Raw genomic sequence first — 26,307 nt, 5'->3', positions numbered from 1 at the left:
CCCCCCCCCCCCCCCTTCCAAAGAAGAAACAAAACTAAGGTATACAGTTATGGAAGGGGTCAGCTTACCAAGTAAGCATGAGTAGCAAGGGGAATAAGTAACATGGGTCTAATGATGGAAATGGAGAAGAGTGCATGAGTATGAGAGGGAAAGAGAGTAGGCAAAAAACTAAGGGGGTAAGGGAATTTGGTGGGGAGTTCAAGTGTTACGACCCACAACCATGGAGGAGTCTCCAACCATCAAGAGAGTCTTATTGCTCCACGGGATACTACTTGTTAGGACCTGCAACCGGGGAGTCTCCAACCACTAGGAGATTCTTATTGCTCAAGGGCCATTGGGAGAGTGAACAACCAAAAATTGAGATACCACATCTTGAACCAAAACCTTAAAACAATGGTTTTACGGGTTATGCGACATATAAACTCCTTCACGCATCCTATCCTATCATATCCAATGCAGGAGTTCCACTGGCTTGAATACCCAACATTTCTTTCCTTCCTTTTTTAGTTCAATCACTTCTGTATACTATCACTCAATGATGTTGATATCTCCTTCATACCAATAGCCAATAGCCAATAGCTGAGGGAGTATTATAACCACTGCAAAATCTATTTTTCTTTATTCAGATTCATTTTCTATATATTGTATGAGAGCCTTCAGCCGTATCTCTCATATGCAAACGAGCCGCACCAAGGATAGTGATGCTGGTATTGCAGTGTTTGTCAGGTACCGGTCAATTGTCTACCGCACAGCCAGTGAGCGTGACACCGGCTGCTGTGTAACATGGTAGAATGTTAGGAATTAGTATCCAATTACAAGTTATATGACTTGCGTCACACATCGTGAGTGTGGGATTCAGGTGTGGAATGTGGCTTTGGGAGGCTTTGGGCTCTCCAAAAGCCACTAGTTGGTGTTGTTTTCTCAAGGTTTCTATGACAATGATATTTTTAAAATTTTGTGTACAACTGCTGTTAAGATTAGTAGTACTACATTATCTGCATGTTTAGTGTGTGCAATGGCATTTGTGTGTGTTTCTCTTCTGCAGTAAGGTTTTCCATAATTTTACATGGTATGGACTAAGGAATGTGATGTTTTGATTCACTTATTCTTGTTTTCTAAGGGCACTGATAAAATTGAAGGCATAACGTTGGACTACTTACCACAAGGAAAAGAAGTTGTGCAGTTGAGTGGCAAGGCTTTCAAGAAGATGAAGAACCTGAGAATACTAATTATTAAGACTGCCTCATTTTCCGGAGTCCCCAAACATCTCCCGAACAGCTTAAGAGTTCTGGAATGGAGGGGATTTCCTTTGAGGTGTTTACCACCTGATTTTCTCCCAGACAACCTTTCCATTCTCCACTTTCCTTCTAGTTGCCTCCTTAATTTGGACAATTTCAAGGCATGTATAATTGCTATGTCAATTTGTTGAACTTAAGTTGCAAATAATACTCCCAAGTAGTATATCTAATTATTATAGTTTTACATTACAGAATATGGAGTGCTTGACTAGAATGGATTTCACTGACTGTAAATTCCTATCAGAAGTACCTGATGTGTCCGGAATTCCAAACTTAAAGACATTGTATCTAGAGAATTGTATTAGTCTGATTAAAATTCATGATTCTGTTGGAAGTCTTGGTAACCTTGAAGAGCTGAATGCTGCAGGATGCACCAATCTAAAATCAATTCCATTTGCCTTCAAATTGCCATCTCTTAGATTTCTTTCTTTCTTTGAGTGCTCTAGACTTGTGAGGTTCCCAGAAATATTGTGTAAGATAGAGAATTTAAGGCATCTCAACTTGTGGCACACTGCCATAGAAGATTTACCATTTTCTATAAGAAATTTGGTAGGCCTTGAATCTTTAACTTTGATGGACTGTACCATGCTTCTTAAGCTACCTAGTAGTATTTTTACTTTACCAAGACTTCAGGAAATTCAAGCTGACTCATGTAGAGGGTTTAGTTTTCCTAATGAGTGTGAAGTCCATGGACAACTTCAATTAACTGTGTCTTCAAACAAGATTCATCTTTATCTGAGTTCTTGCAATTTAACAAATGAACATCTTGCTATATGCTTGATTGGTTTTGCCAAGGTGGTATATTTGGACCTATCTTACAATAATTTTACAGTCCTTCCAGAATGCATTAAAGAATGTATCGACTTGAAGACTCTTTTGCTGATAGAATGCAAGCAGCTTCAAGACATCTTTGTGATTCCCCCAAAATTAGATGAAATAGATGCATTGAACTGCACATCATTGACCTCCCAATCATCTAGTGTACTACTGAGCCAGGTTCGCTGTTTGATGTTTCTTTTGTATTTTTCTTGCATCAATTATTGTACCATTGGTCCTGGGAACAGCCTCTTCCCTTGCAGTGGTAAAGTTGCGTACACTTACGATCCTCAGATCACACTAGATGAGAGCCTCGTATACTGAGCCGCCCTTTTAGTTATTGCATCCTTATGCACTGACTTGGTGTTATAGAACTTATGATTCATTTTATATGTGACCAGGCCTTTCATGATGCTGGGGACAAGATTGTGATGCTTCCAGGGTCAATAATTCCAGAATGGTTTGATCATTGTATCCAGGAAAGATCAATAACTTTCTGGGGTCGTAAGCAATTTCCGAAGATTTGTGTGTGTGCTGCTTTTGGAGTGTCTGAAAATCTACCGCACCATTTCCGTGTAAGGCTCAGCATACTCATCAATGGCGAGCAAAGGATACTATCCAAATGTTACAGTTGGTCAATTGTGACAGACCATGTGTGGTTGTTTGATCTAAGAGTCCTTGTTAATGATAGCAATCTCAGAGGAACATTTATGAAGCATGATTGGAATCGAGTGGAAGTTGCATTTGAGGATTACCAAGTGGAGTATTCAACTGTACAAGTTAAGCATGAGCCAACAAGAATGGCAACTATAAAGTGGTTTGGAATTCATGTATACAGGCAAGAAAACAATATGGAGAATATCTTATTCACAAATGCCACAACTCTGCAAGAAAGTAATGGTAATTTTGATAGAGTTAGTCAAGGCAATTCCATAATTACACAATCAAGGGATGATGGAGCATTTCATGATACCTACTACCGTTTGTGTAAAAGGCAATGTAGATGATTTAGATAAGCACAAAAGGCAGAATGTTCAAGAGTCTGTATGGTAGGTAATCATGTACTCCTATGAAGTGCTTCTATGAGTTAAGATTAATGCATTAGATCTATGAGTTCATTTACTAATATACTTTTTAATTCAATCAATTATACAAAATGTGAGACTTCTTTACTATATTAACTTATATTTGGAGTACCCAACATCCCCCTCAGCTATAAATTACTCTCCTTTGAGTATTGGGTACACTAGAGCTCAATTCTCATCTCCTTGTAAAGTCGTTGACCTGTCTTGTCATCAACGAAGAACGTTGTTTAACCTCTCCTAGGAAGTAGGAATGGCAACTGTGCGGATCAGGGTCGGGTTTATGCTTACCCAACCCCGAAATCCAAAACTCGAACTCGAACACGAACTTGACGGGGTTAAAATTAATAATACCACCCCAAACTTGTCGGGTTTCGGGTAACCCGAACCCGATGGAAACCTCAAAAAAATAGTTCAAAATTAGTGCCTTGTGTATTAAATTGATTACTGTTTTTTTTGTAGAGTACATCAGTTAGCTTTTCAGGACAGTGCTTGTATAATACAAACTGGGTAATGCACACCATTTCTGCATTAAATAACTACATAATGTCATTATTATCGTTCTTCCTATATTCTTGGGGAAATGACATCAAACTAGCAAAGTAAGGAAATGCATACTACATCAGTTTGTACTAGTTTAAACAAAAAACAGTAACAATATTGTATCTAATGGGTTCAAGGAGGGTTCGGGGTACGGTATCAACTGTACTAAACGCGAACCCGAAAATTAGGATTGGATTTTACCCGAATTCAATTATATTGGGTTTTCTTCGTTAAATTCGAGTTGAGTTCAGACAGGTTATCATGGGTTCGGTTTTCATTGTCATCCATACTAGCAATACTTTCAAACCATCAGCTCTCCTAGCACATGTTGGGATAGGACAATCCAAATAATGGGAAATCACTATCTATACGGTTCTAGTCGGTATAGCCCTACATATTCCTACAAATAATGTTATTTATTATTTAATATGTCTCATTACTAACTAATATATTTTGAGTACTAAATCGTATTTTTATAGCCCCCCCCCCCCCCCCTTCCAAAGAAGAAACAAAACTAAGGTATACAGTTATGGAAGGGGTCAGCTTACCAAGTAAGCATGAGTAGCAAGGGGAATAAGTAACATGGGTCTAATGATGGAAATGGAGAAGAGTGCATGAGTATGAGAGGGAAAGAGAGTAGGCAAAAAACTAAGGGGGTAAGGGAATTTGGTGGGGAGTTCAAGTGTTACGACCCACAACCATGGAGGAGTCTCCAACCATCAAGAGAGTCTTATTGCTCCACGGGATACTACTTGTTAGGACCTGCAACCGGGGAGTCTCCAACCACTAGGAGATTCTTATTGCTCAAGGGCCATTGGGAGAGTGAACAACCAAAAATTGAGATACCACATCTTGAACCAAAACCTTAAAACAATGGTTTTACGGGTTATGCGACATATAAACTCCTTCACGCATCCTATCCTATCATATCCAATGCAGGAGTTCCACTGGCTTGAATACCCAACATTTCTTTCCTTCCTTTTTTAGTTCAATCACTTCTGTATACTATCACTCAATGATGTTGATATCTCCTTCATACCAATAGCCAATAGCCAATAGCTGAGGGAGTATTATAACCACTGCAAAATCTATTTTTCTTTATTCAGATTCATTTTCTATATATTGTATGAGAGCCTTCAGCCGTATCTCTCATATGCAAACGAGCCGCACCAAGGATAGTGATGCTGGTATTGCAGTGTTTGTCAGGTACCGGTCAATTGTCTACCGCACAGCCAGTGAGCGTGACACCGGCTGCTGTGTAACATGGTAGAATGTTAGGAATTAGTATCCAATTACAAGTTATATGACTTGCGTCACACATCGTGAGTGTGGGATTCAGGTGTGGAATGTGGCTTTGGGAGGCTTTGGGCTCTCCAAAAGCCACTAGTTGGTGTTGTTTTCTCAAGGTTTCTATGACAATGATATTTTTAAAATTTTGTGTACAACTGCTGTTAAGATTAGTAGTACTACATTATCTGCATGTTTAGTGTGTGCAATGGCATTTGTGTGTGTTTCTCTTCTGCAGTAAGGTTTTCCATAATTTTACATGGTATGGACTAAGGAATGTGATGTTTTGATTCACTTATTCTTGTTTTCTAAGGGCACTGATAAAATTGAAGGCATAACGTTGGACTACTTACCACAAGGAAAAGAAGTTGTGCAGTTGAGTGGCAAGGCTTTCAAGAAGATGAAGAACCTGAGAATACTAATTATTAAGACTGCCTCATTTTCCGGAGTCCCCAAACATCTCCCGAACAGCTTAAGAGTTCTGGAATGGAGGGGATTTCCTTTGAGGTGTTTACCACCTGATTTTCTCCCAGACAACCTTTCCATTCTCCACTTTCCTTCTAGTTGCCTCCTTAATTTGGACAATTTCAAGGCATGTATAATTGCTATGTCAATTTGTTGAACTTAAGTTGCAAATAATACTCCCAAGTAGTATATCTAATTATTATAGTTTTACATTACAGAATATGGAGTGCTTGACTAGAATGGATTTCACTGACTGTAAATTCCTATCAGAAGTACCTGATGTGTCCGGAATTCCAAACTTAAAGACATTGTATCTAGAGAATTGTATTAGTCTGATTAAAATTCATGATTCTGTTGGAAGTCTTGGTAACCTTGAAGAGCTGAATGCTGCAGGATGCACCAATCTAAAATCAATTCCATTTGCCTTCAAATTGCCATCTCTTAGATTTCTTTCTTTCTTTGAGTGCTCTAGACTTGTGAGGTTCCCAGAAATATTGTGTAAGATAGAGAATTTAAGGCATCTCAACTTGTGGCACACTGCCATAGAAGATTTACCATTTTCTATAAGAAATTTGGTAGGCCTTGAATCTTTAACTTTGATGGACTGTACCATGCTTCTTAAGCTACCTAGTAGTATTTTTACTTTACCAAGACTTCAGGAAATTCAAGCTGACTCATGTAGAGGGTTTAGTTTTCCTAATGAGTGTGAAGTCCATGGACAACTTCAATTAACTGTGTCTTCAAACAAGATTCATCTTTATCTGAGTTCTTGCAATTTAACAAATGAACATCTTGCTATATGCTTGATTGGTTTTGCCAAGGTGGTATATTTGGACCTATCTTACAATAATTTTACAGTCCTTCCAGAATGCATTAAAGAATGTATCGACTTGAAGACTCTTTTGCTGATAGAATGCAAGCAGCTTCAAGACATCTTTGTGATTCCCCCAAAATTAGATGAAATAGATGCATTGAACTGCACATCATTGACCTCCCAATCATCTAGTGTACTACTGAGCCAGGTTCGCTGTTTGATGTTTCTTTTGTATTTTTCTTGCATCAATTATTGTACCATTGGTCCTGGGAACAGCCTCTTCCCTTGCAGTGGTAAAGTTGCGTACACTTACGATCCTCAGATCACACTAGATGAGAGCCTCGTATACTGAGCCGCCCTTTTAGTTATTGCATCCTTATGCACTGACTTGGTGTTATAGAACTTATGATTCATTTTATATGTGACCAGGCCTTTCATGATGCTGGGGACAAGATTGTGATGCTTCCAGGGTCAATAATTCCAGAATGGTTTGATCATTGTATCCAGGAAAGATCAATAACTTTCTGGGGTCGTAAGCAATTTCCGAAGATTTGTGTGTGTGCTGCTTTTGGAGTGTCTGAAAATCTACCGCACCATTTCCGTGTAAGGCTCAGCATACTCATCAATGGCGAGCAAAGGATACTATCCAAATGTTACAGTTGGTCAATTGTGACAGACCATGTGTGGTTGTTTGATCTAAGAGTCCTTGTTAATGATAGCAATCTCAGAGGAACATTTATGAAGCATGATTGGAATCGAGTGGAAGTTGCATTTGAGGATTACCAAGTGGAGTATTCAACTGTACAAGTTAAGCATGAGCCAACAAGAATGGCAACTATAAAGTGGTTTGGAATTCATGTATACAGGCAAGAAAACAATATGGAGAATATCTTATTCACAAATGCCACAACTCTGCAAGAAAGTAATGGTAATTTTGATAGAGTTAGTCAAGGCAATTCCATAATTACACAATCAAGGGATGATGGAGCATTTCATGATACCTACTACCGTTTGTGTAAAAGGCAATGTAGATGATTTAGATAAGCACAAAAGGCAGAATGTTCAAGAGTCTGTATGGTAGGTAATCATGTACTCCTATGAAGTGCTTCTATGAGTTAAGATTAATGCATTAGATCTATGAGTTCATTTACTAATATACTTTTTAATTCAATCAATTATACAAAATGTGAGACTTCTTTACTATATTAACTTATATTTGGAGTACCCAACATCCCCCTCAGCTATAAATTACTCTCCTTTGAGTATTGGGTACACTAGAGCTCAATTCTCATCTCCTTGTAAAGTCGTTGACCTGTCTTGTCATCAACGAAGAACGTTGTTTAACCTCTCCTAGGAAGTAGGAATGGCAACTGTGCGGATCAGGGTCGGGTTTATGCTTACCCAACCCCGAAATCCAAAACTCGAACTCGAACACGAACTTGACGGGGTTAAAATTAATAATACCACCCCAAACTTGTCGGGTTTCGGGTAACCCGAACCCGATGGAAACCTCAAAAAAATAGTTCAAAATTAGTGCCTTGTGTATTAAATTGATTACTGTTTTTTTTGTAGAGTACATCAGTTAGCTTTTCAGGACAGTGCTTGTATAATACAAACTGGGTAATGCACACCATTTCTGCATTAAATAACTACATAATGTCATTATTATCGTTCTTCCTATATTCTTGGGGAAATGACATCAAACTAGCAAAGTAAGGAAATGCATACTACATCAGTTTGTACTAGTTTAAACAAAAAACAGTAACAATATTGTATCTAATGGGTTCAAGGAGGGTTCGGGGTACGGTATCAACTGTACTAAACGCGAACCCGAAAATTAGGATTGGATTTTACCCGAATTCAATTATATTGGGTTTTCTTCGTTAAATTCGAGTTGAGTTCAGACAGGTTATCATGGGTTCGGTTTTCATTGTCATCCATACTAGCAATACTTTCAAACCATCAGCTCTCCTAGCACATGTTGGGATAGGACAATCCAAATAATGGGAAATCACTATCTATACGGTTCTAGTCGGTATAGCCCTACATATTCCTACAAATAATGTTATTTATTATTTAATATGTCTCATTACTAACTAATATATTTTGAGTACTAAATCGTATTAGTAAAAATATCAATTCTATTTATTATTATATTAATTAGCAATTAATTAGCAGTAGAAAGAATTTCTAAATTTCTATTAGAATAATTTTGAATTAGATAAAAAGTTACTAATATTAGTAGTCATTTATACTAATTTAAATCAGTTATATAAAAAAATGTTTTAATATTTTAATATAAAGTAAATTAGTGAAAGTAGTGTTTAAGTGAGTTCAAAATTACATATTAACCAAAACCTTAAGATATTATATATATAGATTTATCCATATGCTCTTTAACTCATTTACTTATGTATATGTATGACTTCTTCACTATACTAACTCACATTTGAAATTGACTCCCGAGCTGTATATGGAAAAGCGTAAATTGTATTCCTTGTATAAAATCAGGCAAGAAAACTTGAAAATTTAACAAAATATAATTTTCTGACTAATGACCGTACCTTCGCTTATAGAATGAACAAAGTATGCTACTTATAGAATGAACAAAGTATGCTACTTACGATAAGATTAAAGCTTACATTATGTTGATTATTAAATTACTACATCGATCTTATTATAGAGATTTGATAAAATTTTATGTTGTGTATTAACTATCTAACAAAACTTTCATCCTTTATCCTAACTTGGAGCCAATTATGTATAGCATCTAAGCACATATCATTGATCAACATTTTGAAACAATTACTTGAAGATGAAACACAATCTCTACATTGCAGAGCTAAGGCTGTGTAAAGTAAAAGTCATATCATAATCAGATATAACTTCTTGATAAACTCAACAGCACTGTACGAGCATTGACTTGATAGAGAATCAATTATGCCATGGCCTATGGAGGCATCTCATAATCTATTTTGTTACATTTTCATACATTTTCTACTCTAATGTATTGTAACCATAGACCCCAAAGTTTTAAAAGCCCTCCAAAGGAAAACTACAACATAACTTCAAATCAAAATCAAGCAACATGATAATATTTTATATTAAATCATGTCTATACAAAAATTATTTACATTTTAATAATTTCTTATTGTTTCGCCCATAATTTTTCTTGACTTATCTATATTTGCTAGTAAGTGAGCTTTCCATCCATGAGTTAACAAGTAAAAGAAATTGTTTCAGTTCTAACACAATTATCTGTGATTCCCTCAAATGGTAATATCCTTCATCATTTTTACTGTAAATGTAAAAGGAAGATCATGAAGTAACTAATGGTGTGGAGCTTGACTCTGAAGCCATGAAATTCACTGGTCTTAAACCTGGTGGACTATATGCATTGATTGCATTCTCACAATGGAACTCCAATACACCATTGTTCTCATCAAGTTCATCATTTTCAACAGCATCCTAGCCCAAAAAATAAATACAGCTTTAGTAAGATATAGTAAATTACTGCATAAAACCTTGTCCTAATAATAATAATAATTGTAAGGAGTCTAAGTGTACCTTGAGAGAATAGTTATGGAATGATGGAAGAAAACGCATCTTGCAGTACTCATTAAACATTAATGTGCACAAGAGTAATGGAATAGTTGATATAGAAGCAGCTGGTTTTAACTTCAGTCCAAATAGACCAATCATGGTAATCTGCATGAGTATGATTGCAAGGAGAATGTAGTGATGAATGTATGGCCAATATTGTCCACATGTTTCATAAGTAGTTTCATACACATCTAGAATCTGCAAAATGAAGTTTTATACTGTTTAAGAATTAAGACAACCTTCACAGTAAGCAAAAAAATTTGTAATACCATTATATATTAGCATTTATTGCCAAAATCTACAAAAGGTGATGAAAAAGGAGACACCGCCATGTCATGTGGGAGGAGGTGATAGGGACAATAATCTAAATGAAGATACTAGAATGGGTGATTTAACCATAGTTACATGGTATGTGGTAATGGTTCCGGTGCGCGGTACTTGGTTGTTCTATGCGGTTCGTTAGTTTTTATGCTATAATTACAAGACTTCCTCTGTGACGAACTTGGTACATGGAATTCGGATAGACAAAATGAGGGAACAATGTAACTATGGATTTGGCAGAGTTAAAAAGCTCAATGGTAAGGATTAAAACTCATGATAAGAACAATATTATGCTTATGGTTTTCAAAGGTGATTCTGTAAATGTTTTATTTTCAGTATGAACAATTTTAGGCAGACATGGAATCAAATAATAAAAAAATATGTAAGAGAGAATCTCTTTTTGTGTGCCTGTGAATTTGTTTCATAAAAGAACACAATAAATTAGTAACTTAAGATATTGATAAGTTCACCTGGTTGATATAGACAACATAGCCAAGACAGAAGTAAACAATGAGAAATGGGAGCAACAATGGTGCCACTACTGCATATACTATGCCAATTAGCACTGAGAGAGAGACCAAAGGGATAATTCTAAAGTATGGCAATGAATAAAGATAAGGTCTACTATCCCTTTGACATCCATGAGTAGAAGACTTCACAACATCCCAAATTAATAAGCCAGGTTGGAGAACCTCCAAAGAAAATCCTGATAAACCATCAGTCAAGATGTATGTCACAAAGAAATCTGCCTGTAACAAAATAGAGAGGTCAAACATAAAAACAGATTATGTAAATATAAGAATCATAGGAAAGTTTATTAAAGGTTACAAATTCTTGAATGGTTAACTAATTAACCAGCATAATTTATATATAGATATTATTATTTGCAACATATAATTTAATTATTACATTAGTACATTGGTTAACTATGTTACAGAAAAACTAAAAGGTTCAAGGTTTGAATACATGATGTGTTGTTTTAAAAATTATGAAATTGTTTTCCATATGCAAATAGGTTTTGACCGGTACAATACAAATTGACCAGTTCTAACTGGTATTTCGCAAGTCTGATTTAATTGTATATCTGGTATAAATGTCATACCACACTGTATGGTGATCGGTTCACTTATTCCGGTTAAATCAACCGATACGGTAAGGTATTGATAACTATGCTTGAAAGTGTTGCTAAATATCTCAAAATTATTAAAATATATTATGAAGTGAAGAAATAAAATTTAAAGCACACATTAGACAGAAGGTGCTAGGAATAATAGAAATGAAAACAAGATACCTGAGCTGAGACAGCACTGGCAAGATGGCTAGGAATATTTCTAGGATGACTAACAAATAGTCCAATTACATCAAAAAGGGATCCAGATAACACACTCAAGAAGAACACATTCCCAACCAGAAAGTAGAAAACCATGTTGCAGGCTTTGATCTCTTCCTTACTTCTGGCAATACATCCAGCTACTTTAGCCATGGCAAACATAGCAAATGGCACAACATATATGAATCCTTTGAGTACAACACTTGGAAGATATCCTGTTACTATGGAGCTTAATCCTGGTCTAATGTATGAACAATATGTTGTATTTCAGAAAAAGATAAGGAAACAAATACCTCTATCTTCAACACTAAGCAGTAGACACTGACTAGTACAATACATAAAATAACATATGTGAAAGTTAAATCAAGAGAGATCCCATAGAAGAAGAATGAAATCCCAAGCAGTAATTGAAACAAGAACCACAATTAGCAAAGTATACCCCACATCTTAACCCAAAACCTTAAAACATTACATTTTGTGGGTTCATCCTGTTATATGTTGATCACTTTACCCATTCCTACTCAATTTGGGACTTAACTCCGTCAATTGTAATCCTAACAACCTCCCCCTTATTGAAACCTTTACGAGTATATGACAGTGTCAATAAGAGCTTCTTTGTATGCTTGTACCGTCATTACCAACCACTTAAACGGCATACTCCGCCTAAAGTCATTTGTTGAAAATCTCTCCTAGTTTTGGGCTTCCTAGAGTGGATACTTAGCCTATGACAAGGTGGATAAAAGGGGAGTGACTAGTAAGTATGAGGGATTCGCACCTGAGAGAATGATGGTGTGTATTAAAGTGTGAGCGGAAGTCCCACATTGGATAGGATGTGATAAATGGAGAAGTTTACAAGTGGAAAAGGCCTATAGACGTAATGCCTTAGGGTTTGTTTGCAAAGTTTATTGGAGGAGGAAAGGAAAGCTTGAGAGTCATCTCACAAGTACATTTCATGGCTTTCAACTTTTCCATTTCATTCATTATCCTCCAAAAACTAACTCACAAAAAGTCTGACCAAATGTTTATGAATTTTAATTATCAAATGGGCTAAGACAAGTGTAAGATTCTCACATCAACTGCACAGCCATGGCTGGAGGAAACCATTTCTTCAGTTTCTCATATTTGGCTATTCCTTGAACAGCAGTAACAGGTATGGCAAAGAAAACTGTAAGCAGGGTAGCTGCAACAAGAACTCCAAGTCTATAAAGTGGTACTACTCTGTAGGATACTCTCATATTCCTCCATGAAACATCCCTTGGTTCTGGGGCCATTTCAGTGATCCAAAGAAGTGGATGTGAATCTTGTTGCAACCGAGCCGCTACTGCAGCACCCGAACGGGACTTAAATGTAACAAATGCAACGGCCAACTCCTAATACAAAATACAAATAAAAAAACTTAGGAAGAGATGAAGAAACATTAGCAACAATGGTAATACAGAATCTCCTACTCCAAGTATTTCCAAAACCTGGGATTTCCCTCACTCTTGTCTCTTCTAATGAATGAATGCTCTCACAACTTTGTAACTGTCTTATAGCCACTAAAGCTTTCAACTAACTAAAGGTGTCTAATCATTACAGTTAGTAAACATACATAGCCTTACCCCTGCAAGTGGAGAGGCTGTTTACAGGATTTGAACCTCGTGACCTCAATTATCACTAAGCAACAACCTTACCGTTGTGTCAAACTAGAATATTTTTCATATATTTCTTTAAGTGGAAAAGTTCAAAGAAAACTACAACTTGCTACTTATCTAACTTTTTAAATATTAAAAAGCAGCTCCCTAATATTTCCTAAAATAGGAAATGAGAAGCCATAAGCACAATGAGATGGATATGTTTCTTTATCTACTCATAAAAGTAATCAAACAAACATTACACATTACCTTTTTCTTGAGCATGTCTTTGCACTGTAACTGATGAATCTTGTGACAAAGTGCTTGAAGCTTTTCCTCAAGAAAATCTACTTTTGAAGTCTTTTGTTGTAATGCATCCAAGAGTGACAATTTATTCTTATGTTTCTTGGCCACGGAAGTCTCTCTCATGTCCTCTATTCTTCTTGCAAGAGATTTTGCCTGGTTCTACATATACTAATATCTATATGAGGATCTTTATAAACTAGAGAACTCCAACTACATTTGTTTTGTTTGGGGACTAAGGATACACCTCATCTCTTATAAACCATATCTTCGAAATCAAGGTAGCCATTGAAAAAATATGAAGATATATAATTTAACGGGTTGAAAAATTAGGTTCAATAAATTGCATTTTGGCACATTTGTACTCTACAACCGAGTAAGAGTACTTGCTGATTTGCTCAGAATATGAATCATACAACGAACAAAATGCATGGAAGATTGCCAATATGAATCATGGAAGCTATTGAATAATCAGTCATTAAAGGCGCCTTTATAAACATTGCCAATATAAGTTATCGTTGTCAACAAAGTTCCGACAACAATAAAACCAGGAAAAGCATCATGAATTTCCAAAAGATTATGTTCAGTATCATGGTTTATAAAATGCTTAATTAGGGTATAAGAGCATTTCAAATTGATATACTTAGAAAATCATATATAATGTTAAATATTACATGTAGCTCACTAATGACAAATTATCATTATGTTTTGAGAACTGAGAATTCTCAAATGCTAGTGTAGTAGGGCATATCTTACCACCAACTCCTCGAGATCTTCAGTGCCATAAACCATTTGATATGAATAGTAACTGTTCGGATAGTGTTTAGAGAAGAAGTGATCAACACAACAGTCGCGAGCCTTGTGTTCAATGCATAATGGAATCTCACGAACTAAAATAGTAAACTGATCAGGTCTATGCTTTAAATTTTGAAGTTGTCGAATCCTTCGATTCAAAATTTCATCATATTCCTGTAGATGAAATTATGCATGCAAACATAGCTAACAGTGTTAATCCGAATACAGAAAAAGACGGTGTTTTGACGATAATTCTAAATGATTTCAAACTGAAAAGTTCACCTTATACAGTAGGTACATCCCATAGAATGATATAAAACACAAGCATGCAAAATGCACCCAAAGCCTGTTAGAAAATCATGAAACCAGATCAGTTTCAATCCTTTGTGTATCAGAAATGCGAGGAAAAGTAACAGTTGGGTTATATCATAGATTATGAGAACAGGATCAGGAAATATGCAATAGAACATCAAAAGAAAATAATATTTCACCTTGTGTGTTTGAGTTCACATTGCTTTTGAAAATTCGATAGGTTTATCAAAGAAATTTGACAATCTATAGAATGAGAAAAGATTGAGAGGCACCATAACCTTTATGTATGTTTGAAAACTTGCATCACAACAACTTCAAACATGGGAAATTATCATTATGACATCCAAGTCTAATACTGCAGTGAATTGTTATAATCCCGGTTACGATAATAAGACTACAAATCAAATGAAAATTGAAATATTATCCAATGAGGTAACGAATCCCATTCGGCCATTCCATCTATGATATCAGATTGATTATAAACAGCATGTTTCTCTTTATCTCATGTATTAAATATAAATTATGCTGAGATTTTTACAAGTTAGACCATAATGGAAGAAATCAAATGTGCTAGATAAGAGATTAGAGTATTTCCCTTCTTAGTTTTCCCTTTGACTGCCTCTTTAGTCTGCTCACCTTCTCTAAACACACTCAAAATAAAGAATATTATTCGCATATAAAAAGTTATAGAGTGAACTGTACTGAAACCCTCAAATTTATGGAAATTTAATGTTTGAAACATTAATGATAATGGGTGTAATTAAGTTGAACCTAGGTAAGTATAATTTACATCATAGTTTACATTTTCATTTTCAGCTTGGGATAAAAGACATTAGATGTGTTAGAATGTGTTTTTCTTATTTTATTACTTAATAGGAAGTGGGTTATCATTGGTAAAAAGGACACATTTTTTGTGTAAAAACATCCCCCAATGCAAAATAACATTTCTCCTACCTATTATATACATTAACAACAACAATAACCAAGCCATAAATCTCGCTAGGTGGGGTTGATTACAAAAATGGAACAACGCTAACGTTATATCATAAATTATATTCATTGGCAAAACATTGATATTTAAATCTTTATTAATCGTTTCGACTATGGTTTTTCTTGATTTTTTCTCTTCTTCTAGGAATTGGATTAACCTTCATCTCATCAAATCTCATTATGGAGGTTTCTACCTAAGGTGTGATTTTATCATTTTTTTTACAATAGGAGTTACTTCAACTTTCTCCTTAATGAATTTATTTCTAATCTAATTTTATCTATTGTGTCGATTCATCCAAGGCCAAGATGACTAAATCTAGTGACTCATGGAATAATATAACCCCTAATCTTTACGTCTATAATATGATTTGTCTACCTGTTGCTAAACTTGTACTTCAGAAATTCCATCTTTCTTCTACTTATACAAAATCATGTGCTTTTAATGTTTGTTTCTATATTTCTAGTTTTCTCATTCAATTTCTCTCTCTATACTTCTACTTATTGCCTATTATACCTTGATTTATGTTTTTGCAAAGAATCATTTAAATATATGGGAAAATCATAAATTAGGATATCCCGGTAAATAAGTTTCTAATTTAGTAAAAGTAGTAACTAAAAGAATAGTTAATTAGGTATGTCTATCTTTGATTATATTGATTAATCATCCATGTTTGGAGATATAAGTCCCTAACAGGCAAGGATTTCATATTTAAGCTTGAGCAAAAACATCCCAACATTTTAAGTTAATCTTCATGTTCCTTACTAAAAAACAAGAGGCAACTAAGTAGTCCAATACTAAATTAAACATATCTCTTTTTTTGCGCTTAACATAATTGAAATTTTGTGTCAAATCCTTAAGTTTAAGATTTAACAATGATACTCTTTTCCAACAGAAAAACCAGTTAATTTTTCTACCAACTTTCCTATGATTTGATCAAAATAAAAACATCACTTAAGCTTCTCTTGTGCTTGAAGGTATAGATTCAAAATTACTGTGCCCATTTCCCAAAAATCACTTCTAAAGGTTACAATCATGCATGTGCTTGAGAGAAAAACTAAAAAGATAGCATCAATTCTAACAAGTAGAAAAATATGTGACTAACTCCATTTTGATGTGCATCATTACAATCTTACCTTCCAGAACCTCTTCTTACATTGGATATTGTAAAAGAATCAATTGTATAGTAGCTTTTATGAACCTCTTGGCCATCAAAATTAATAGGGAGAAGTACCACCAACCCAATTAGAGAACATACTGCAAAAAATTTAATGCTGCAAGCTCAAAAGGAAAATATTATTAAGAATAATAAGAGTGAAATCTGCCAAATTGGGTAAGGAGATTGCATGCTACATTCAACATTGATCACATTTCAAAGAAAATTTAGATAAAAATGTTTTCTCACATATTTGTTAGCCAATATCATAAGTCTATAACTTCACTTACAAGCAAAGAATGTCTATTCTTTCTCTACCTTAATGCCAATGAAGAATAGACAACATGATTTACTAATCATGTAATACTTGCAGGGAATTCTGTAAACATGTCAAAATATGATAGAACATAATACATTGGGTTCAGTCTTGGTGCATTTTATAAATAAAATAAAACAACAACCAAGTCATTATCCCAATATGTGAGGTTCATTACATGAATCAAACGACGTCAAATGCTCTATCATAAATAATGTTTATTGACAAAATATTGACTTTTAAATCTTTATTAATTGTTTCGCCCATGGTTTTTCTTAGTCTCTCCCTCTAGGAATTGAATTGACATCTATTTGATTTATTTTCTTTACGTAGCCTTCTACTGATCTCCTCTACACATTTCAAACCACCTAGGGCACAAATATCTTTTTTAAAATATGAGTTACTTCAATTTTCCCCCAAATGCATTCATTTTTAATTTTATTTTGTATAGTGTGTTCACTCATCCAACACAACATTTTCATCTCTATTACAGTTTGTTCTTTTTTTATATTTTATTGTTCAACATTCAGTCTCATATAACATTGATGTCTTATAGTCATGTGGTAAATCTTACCTCTAAGTTTGAGTGATACTTTTTTTATCACATATGACATTTGAAGCACTCCATCATTTCATACCATTGCTTGAATCCTATGATTTACATTTTCATTAGTTTCCTCATTGTCTTGTGTTATTGACCCAAAATTAGGATTTGTGCTCATCGTGTTTGTCTGCCTCTTGCTAAACTTATATTGCATATATTTCATCTTACATCGACTTAAATGAAAAACATGTGCTCCTAAAGTTTGTTTAATCATTGGAAATACATAATCCCTTAATTTAGCCTACATGATTCTTCATAAAGGAAGTCTAGTAATCACGTAAAAACATGGCTAATTAACCACATATAACTAGTGTATGCTGAAGGAGTAACCCATACCATGTAACTAAAAATACATAAACATTATGGCTCCACCAAAGATTGTGGAACCGAAAAGAACAGAACTAAATATTTTCCATCAATTGGACAATTAAAGTAACCCTGGCCGTATTAAAACCATGGTTGTCATTGGTGTTTTAAACTGCAGTCACAATATAAGATTCTATGCAACGGCATGGAGACTGCATCGATTGCAATTTTATGTGATTGCGGTAAAGAAGCAAGTGATTTGTAACAGATTGGTCAAAGAAGAACAGAAAAACAATACTCTTGAATTTAACATCTCATTGGATCATGTGGGAATTCAAGAGTCACACTCACTCATGCTTGAATTTCCAACATACCTTACAAACTCAAACAAAAGAAACATTCTAAGCACTTGTAAGAAAAGAAACAAAGAAGAATAGCAGTAATCACCTATTAAAAGTGAAAAACTCACCCAAATTTGAAGAGCCTTATGATGACAAGGGCGTCAAGGCCATGAGCTTCAATGATCTCATCTTCAGTAACACGATAAGCACGAGAAACCCAAGAGATGGAAGGAAGGAAACGACAGAAAGTTGAAGTAGATTCATCAAAAGAAATATAGGTGTGGTGTGAAAGGGGACGAGCGTAGTATATAGAAGCATTTGAAGGTTGTTTTTTAAAGATGGAGAATAGTGAGAGGATTATGAAAGCTAAACCTATGTTTATGGAAGCAGATGCTAAAAGACTATGTGGGTTCATTGTATATTGTTTTGTATACTTTTAGAGCAAAGTGAATATAGAGAGATAGATAGAGATAGAGAATGAGAGAGATGAAGAAGAAGAAGAGATATGGTGTCATGTTGCCACCTTTGGAGGTACGTGGCAATGGTTGAAGTGAGGAGGACGTGACTTCTCCGAACAAGGATCACATATCCCAATTCTCTGTCCCCACCCATTAAAACGTAAGTAAATGGAATTTTTTTAAAATAAAATGATACATTTTTATATTACTTGATTAGACTGAGACAAGATTTGGGGACAGGGTGTGGGACAGAGTATCTCCGTCCTCTCCGAACAAGGATCACCTGTCCCAAAGCCTGTCCCAGTTCTCTGTCCCCACCCATTAAAAATTAACACGTAAGTAAATGGAATTTTTTTAAAATAAAATGATACATTTTTATATTACTTGATTAGACTGGGACAAAATTTGGGGACAGGGTGTGGGACAGAGGATCTCCGTCCCACTTCTCATGGCTTTATTTGCATGCAATTTTACATTAAAAGTATATGATGAATCTAGATCCTCTGTCCCAACGATGTCCCATATTCATAATTAATAATATTACATCCAATAATATAAAATTGTTAGTTTTTATTTTTTTTTTATGAATTTCTATTTTATGTATGTGTAACTTTTCAATTGGTTAGGACATGAAATGAGGATAGAGTTAGGGACAACTGATCTCTGTCCCTATCTAATTAATGGACAAGGATCTAATGTCTTCAAACATGGGGAATACATCTGTTGTACTATAAAGTATGCCACTCCACAACTTGTAATTGGTTGAATGGTACACTTTTATGGGATAGCTTGTAAGTGGTACATTGAATGATACACTTTTATGGGACAACAGATGTCTTCAAACACTTTCTCAAGGATCTAATGTCTTCAAACATGTCCTTAAACACTCAAGCATGTCCCGAATCAATCAAAATATGTCATGTCAATTAATATTCATGACTTTTTCTATTTTTGTTTCATTTTGATTGGTTCGGGATAGGTTTGGGACGTACTTGGGGACATCATATCCTTATTGTAAGTGAGATATGTGAAAATGTTTATTAGTAAATATAAAGAGAAAAATATATATGCAATGACAGTGTAAGAGTTTTTTGTATTGTTATTATTACATCATTCATCATTTGTATTTAATAGTTATCGACTCAAAAATAAAAGTAATACAAATGAATAGTAGATGCTACACTGGCTGTGTATAAATATTTACAGTACTAACAGTGCATAGATGTTACATTCAAATATAAATATGTAACCTTGTTGTGTTTCTATTTATGTAAGAAACACAACTATTAGTAATGTATTCCCCAAGGGATTTTTATGTATATATAAGGTCAAAAACTAAGTTGATTTGGTGATTAGGCTTTTGTTGAATCATTTTTGATGTATTTTATAAGATTAGAAGTTGAGGTTTAATTATTTAGAGTGATACTTATATTGAGGAGAATAATAATGTATTTCGAATTACATAGATTATAGAGATACTCTTATTAATATTGAGATTTTGTTTGGAAGTTATAAAGGAAAGATAATAAAAGAGATTATAGACAAGGATGAGGGAGGAAGAGACGAAGAAGAGATGTCAAATTAATCTAAACTCCTATCATGTTTGAGACTGTAAAATTTAGATAGGAAGTGAATAAATGATTAATGTAATAAAAAATATTATTTTATTCTCCCTTTAAAAAAGTTAATAATATTTTATATAATGTACAACATTTTAAAAACACTTCACATTCTAAAAGTTATTTAAAATATTTTGTCACTCTACAAATATTTTTAAATAATTCTTTTTCCAAAAATAATTTTCTAAAAAGTTATTTAAATTTAGACAAAATAATTTTAATTAATTAACAACTATAGAGTAAAATATGTGAAAACAACATTAAAAGACATAAATATAAATTTTATTGTCACTACAATTTCATAAAATCCATGAAATTTCAAGATGAATAAAAATAATCACTTGATAATTGAGTTACTACAAATTACATGAACATGTCTCATACTACAAAAGTAAGAACTCAAAGTCCATAATCTATATTATCAAGTACACTAATTTTACTGAAATTAATTACAACTAACATAAAAATATGGCAAATCTTCTACCACTTCAAATTTTAAGCAAATTTTTTGCCAAAATATTCTTCAATACCGGCAAATAAATAAATAAAATGGAATCATGAATATACATTTGATTGAAGTAAATCTACAAGATATAAATAAATAATATGATACACAAGGAAACTAGGACAAGTACCTCGAGTGACCAACTAGATCTAGCACCATGTGAAGTAGCAACTTCTTGCGCTTGTCAGAAGCCCAACCAATTAATGCTCTAATCATATCAATATTTCCAAGTAAATACAAATATGCACAAGTAAATACATGTCTTTCAATCTTCAAATCCTTCAAAAGCTTCTAGATTTTAGCTTCACCAATTGGAAGTTTTTGTTTAACTTTCTCATTCACAATATTACTATCTCTAATAGCTACAACAAGATCTTGGAGTGTCACCTTTACCCCTTTACATTCTTCGCCACCCTTTGATTTTCTTTACCTTTTAGCTTGATTGCGAGTTCCTTTTACCTCTAGATATGTGGCTTCATTTCCATCATCAATGCCTTGAACACTCTCCAATGTAACTTTGTTTCCATCATCAAAAGACTATAATTCACCTATGAGTTGTCTTTTGTTTCTAATGTCTTTTTCAGTCTCACCATATTGTCCAATAGCTCTATCCTTTTCACACAAGATCATCTTGTCATAATTTACTATAGTTTTTTAATCCAATCTTAAGCTTCAAAGATATTTCTATCACAAATCAAAAAATTATGAAATCTATATATGTCTATACACCTCATCCTCCAACCATCTAAAATGCATGCATGTATACTAATATATTGAAACGACATGCATTTTTACTTTTATTATGATCTGAATATACAAAAAACTAGATAAAGTTGAGAAAATATTAATATATCTCAATTAGTTATTGTCAATCTTCTTTTTCAGCACACCAACATTTTCTCTTTGATCCCAAGCAAATATTCTCAAGTCATTTTTGAATAAATCATAACATTTAGGAAAGCCTCACTTCAATAACTTATGTCGACCTTTCACTTTTTTCTTCCCAAAAGCTTTTTAATTTTTTTCTATAACTCCTTAACTATGACTACATAAACAAGTGTACAAATGTATCATTCACCATATTCCCCTCATTTTGTTTATGAAAAAAGTCTTAATGACTAAAATCATGAGGATGAAGAAGAGAATCATGAGAGTGAATGAATAACCCCTTTGAATATTTCTCATTGATCACAAGGATTGAAAATATCGTTTAATACACATAAGGGTTCCCAAAAGGGAAAAAAGAAAAACTGTTAAAATAGTTTGGAAAGAAAGAAAAAGGAAACCTGGCCAAAAGAACTAGACCCAATAACTAAAAATCTAATACAAGCCACACACACTCATGGCCAAGCAAGATATGGTCAAAGCCAATAGAGACACGGTTAGAACTCCAAGACTCGGTCATGATGGCAATAAACTTCAGTCAAGAGACAATATGAGCAAGCCACGAAGGGACCAATCTTTGACATCCCCCTCAAGGTGGACGATGGATATCCATAAGGCCTAACATGGAGATAAAATTATGAAATAAAGGAGAATGATGCGGTTTAGTGAATACATCAGGTAATTGTTGAGAAGAGGAGATTGGAAGCAGATGAATGAGGCCATTTTTTTTCTCTCTAAGAACATGGCAGTCTATCTCTATATGTTTTATCCTCTCATTGAACACTAGATTATGTGCTAGATAAATTGCATATTTATTATCACAATAAATAGAAGTTGGCTTTTGAAGTGGAAGTTGCAAATCATCAAATAGATATTTCAACTGCTAAATTTTAGAAACAAGACTTCCCAAGGCTCTGTACTCGACCTCTGTGGATGTGCGACTTGAAGTATTTTGTTTCTTTGTTTTCTACGAAGTGAGATAAGTGTCAAGGAAAACACAAAACTCGGTGAGTGATTTTCTTGTATCTAAGCAACAAGCCCAATCTGAGTCAGCAAATCTTGTGAGAGAGATCATTTTGAGAAGATAAAAGGAGACTGTCACGACCCAATTTTCAGTTGGAAGACCGACTCGGTGACTTAGAAAGAGGTCAATTCTATTTCTACCTCTCCCAAATGCTTTGGAGTCGCGCCACTATGTTTTTTGCGGTGAAAACATAGAAAACCCTCTTTTATGCCCAATTTGGATAAAAATGATCTTTAAACAGAGATTCTAAACTCGGGAGTCTATCACGAATCGGGAAAGGTAATAGCAGTTCGTCCGCCCGTATTAAAATGATACCCTTGCTAATAACATGGACTTTGTACCCTTAATATTTATTATATAAAATTGAACAACTAAAACAAAATTTTTTATTTTTTATTTTTGTGTCTGGCAAGAGTTGGTTTTGCTCCTACGCATCCCTGGGTGCAATAGGGAAATTAAGACTATGTAGTTCTGGTTTTCACTTTTTGTTCAATGTGTTTGATGATTATTGAATAGTTGGTTTGATGAGGTTGTAGATTGAAAAGTTGTAGTTGTGTATTTCGAGTAACAAGAACATGATGAAGGAAGATGAGTTAGATAAGGGGATGTGTTTGTGTAGGAAAACAAAGGAGGAAGTAAATAAAAAAAATGTGCGATGTGAATATCTATGGAGGAAGAAGAGTGTGTGTGTGCTGTTATACACCCACCAATGGTGTAATGTGTCTTTTTATTGCATTCATAACAGTTCTCTTTGAAGAGGAAAATAATGTATATTTGTTTTTCTTCTTATGTAACCGTATAAGAAGGAATTGAAGAATCATCCTTCATTTTTGTATCAGTGTTATAATAATGAAAGAAGATAGGTAGTTTCTAATCTATTTATTACTCTTTTATACCTCTTTCAATTCTCACTCTTATTTTTCTTTACTTCTTACATTTTTTTTCTTTGCTTTTCCCTCTCCTCCACTCACATAAACTCCTCTTTTTTTAAATAGACCATTTCATTCTCCCTCTTTTTTTAATGATACTTATGGTGATTATTGACATATGCGTGTTTACTTTCAAATTGTCATTGTTAAAATCTTAAAAAAAATCTTCTATTAATAAATTAGTAAATTGGAATAAAACTATTGATTACAAAAGAGTTTTATGCTTCATGGTTAAAAAGCGAGCGGTCAAAGAAAATAATATCGATTCCATGATAATTAAGCAATGCATTTTATAATATTTGTGTTGTTTAGAAAATTTATATATTTTTACATATTTTATATAGGTTGGACAAAATTGAGTGTTCACAACTGCCCCTTTTTACCTGTTGCTTACATGGTAGCAAGCAAACTGATGTTTGGGTGCTATCATAGTAAGTAACCAGTAAAGAAATGAACATTAATTTTGTCAAGGCCGATATAATGATCACAATGCAACATTTAGAATGACAATGCATAGACATTTTTGAAATTCGAAACAATAACAATTAAAAACGAGAACGTAGGTCGATTACTACCGGAACTCGAGACAATACAAGTCACGAGAACGTAGGTCGGGTACTGCCGGAACTCGAGACATTAAAAGATATGAGAATAAGGGTCATGTACTACTAGAACTCGAAAATTCATACCAAGCCCAGGGTCCTGGAAAGTTATAATTTATAGAACATCAGGCTCAAGGACTTGGAAAACAAAGATTTTAAAACGAGAATGCATGTTGGATACTCCCAAACTCGGAAATTCACATTAGGCTTGGGATCCTGGAAGGATTGATTGAAAGCACATCAGACTCGGGGTCTTGAAAAACAAAACATTTAAATACGAGAACGCAGGCCACGTACTACCGAAACTTGGAAATTCACATTAAGCTCGAGGTCCTAGAAAGATTGATTGAAAGCACATCAGGCTCGAGGTCCTAGAAAGCAAATATTTTAAAACGAGAATGCGGGTCGTGTACTATCGGAACTCAAAAATTCACATCAGGCTCGAGTACTGGAAAGTTATAATTAAAAGCACATCATGATCGGGGTCCTAGAAAGTTATAGTTGAAAGCACATCAGGCTCAGGGTCCTGGAAAGTTATAATTGAAAACAGATCAGGCTATGGGTCCTAGAAAACAAAACTTTTTAATATGAGTACGTAGGTTGGGTACTGTCGTAACTCAAAAATTCATATCAGGCTAGGGGTCCTGGAAAATTATAATTGAAAGCACATGAGGTTCGGGGTCCTGAAAAGTTATAATTGAAAGTACATTAGGCTATGGGTCCTAGAAAGCAAAGATTTTAAAACGAGAATGCAGGTCGGGTACTACCGGAACTCGAGACAATAAAAATTTAAAAGCAATGTTTTTTTAAAGAACGTTATGGCATCTGAGTCTAGTCATGTCATAACATTTTGGCGTCTGAGTTCGACAATGTTTTTTCCTTTTAAGAACATTCTAGCTTCTGAGTCTAGCAACATTATACCATTTCAGCGTCTGAGTCCGACAATGTTTTTTCTTTTAAGAACGTTCTAGCATCTGAGTCTAGCAACATCATAACATTTCGGTGTATGAGTCCGACAGTGTTTTTTTTATTTTAAGAACGTTCTAGCGTCTGAGTCTAGCAATATCATAGTATTTCGGCGTTTAAGTCCGATAATGGTTTTTTCTTTTAAGAATGTTCTAGCGTCTGAGTCTAGCAACGTCATAACATTTCGGCATCTGAGTCCGACAATGTTTTTTGTTTTTATGAACATTCTAGCGTCTGAGTCTAGGAATGTCATTAACATTTTGGCGTGTGAGTTTGGCAATGTTTTTTTCTTTTAAGATTGTTCTAGCGTTTGAGTTTAGCAATATCATAACATTTTGGCGTTGAACCTAATAATGTTTCTTTTCTTTAAAAGTAATTTGATTTACCACATGTGATGGTATGAGTATGCATGGATGATGCATATTTTGTATATATGAGAGTATGGCTTGTGATGCTGGAGTACTAATTTGATTTTGTGAAGATTCAACATATGTTTGTCATGAATGGTGTATAATAAGTGTAAGTATGGTATGTCTATGAGATGAAGTATTATATGAATTTTTGTTATATTTTCATGATGTAGTGGTGTAAGAATCACAATTATTTGATGAATTTATCAAAATAACACTAAGCTTTTGGAATATTGGATTTGCAATTTTTTGATTCATTGGTCTTTAAAATTGCTCTTCAACACCCTTAAAACTTTTATGTTTCATAACCTTTTTTATAGATGACTTTAGTTGACAGATTTGTTGATGAGTTGCTTGCTTTATGATATCACTTTGATCCTTCAGGAAATGCCACAATCTGTAATAGGTGACTCAATTAAAGTGCCCTAGTGTATTGTCAAGAGTTTATTGGAAGAGTATGATTGTCCAATAAACTGCCCCAGTATCTTGTCAATAATTTATTGGAAGAATATGATCATCCAATAAATTGTCCTAGTATCTTTATCGTAGACTTGATGATAATCTTTCCAAATAGAGGTTATGACTCTAATTTCAAAAAGTTGCCCCAATTTTCAAA

The 26,307-nt window shown here is 34.2% G+C and overlaps 3 protein-coding genes across 3 annotated transcripts in view; 2 read left to right on the top strand and 1 right to left on the bottom strand.

Annotated features, from left to right (window-relative positions):
- LOC109326891 (TMV resistance protein N-like) overlaps window positions 1–1,429 on the top strand; it is a 4,067-nt gene extending 2,638 nt beyond the window's left edge. Inside the window, exons 3-4 of the mRNA XM_019559781.1 lie at window positions 627–778; window positions 1,121–1,429. Of these exons, the coding sequence (XP_019415326.1) occupies window positions 627–778; window positions 1,121–1,429 (461 nt within the window). The remainder of the gene's footprint in view (window positions 1–626; window positions 779–1,120) is intronic.
- LOC109326884 lies at window positions 57–7,453 on the top strand. Its single transcript, XM_019559768.1, has 6 exons — window positions 57–2,294; window positions 2,516–3,119; window positions 4,846–4,997; window positions 5,340–5,504; window positions 5,656–6,513; window positions 6,735–7,453. The coding sequence occupies exons 1-6, from the start codon at window positions 1,494–1,496 to the stop codon at window positions 7,338–7,340; spliced, it is 3,186 nt and encodes a 1,061-aa protein (XP_019415313.1). The 5' UTR covers window positions 57–1,493; the 3' UTR covers window positions 7,341–7,453.
- LOC109335878 (CSC1-like protein At3g54510) lies at window positions 9,433–18,708 on the bottom strand. The gene is made up of 10 exons (XM_019572123.1): window positions 18,422–18,708; window positions 16,707–16,844; window positions 14,553–14,616; window positions 14,232–14,444; window positions 13,443–13,637; window positions 12,631–12,929; window positions 11,521–11,800; window positions 10,700–10,978; window positions 9,873–10,106; window positions 9,433–9,773 (listed from the first exon to the last, which is right to left on the bottom strand). The coding sequence occupies exons 1-10, from the start codon at window positions 18,706–18,708 to the stop codon at window positions 9,624–9,626; spliced, it is 2,139 nt and encodes a 712-aa protein (XP_019427668.1). The 3' UTR covers window positions 9,433–9,623.

Source organism: Lupinus angustifolius, chromosome LG02, assembly GCF_001865875.1.
Source record: "Lupinus angustifolius cultivar Tanjil chromosome LG02, LupAngTanjil_v1.0, whole genome shotgun sequence".
NCBI lineage: Eukaryota > Viridiplantae > Streptophyta > Magnoliopsida > Fabales > Fabaceae > Lupinus > Lupinus angustifolius.
This window is presented reverse-complemented; position numbering and strand designations above follow the sequence as displayed.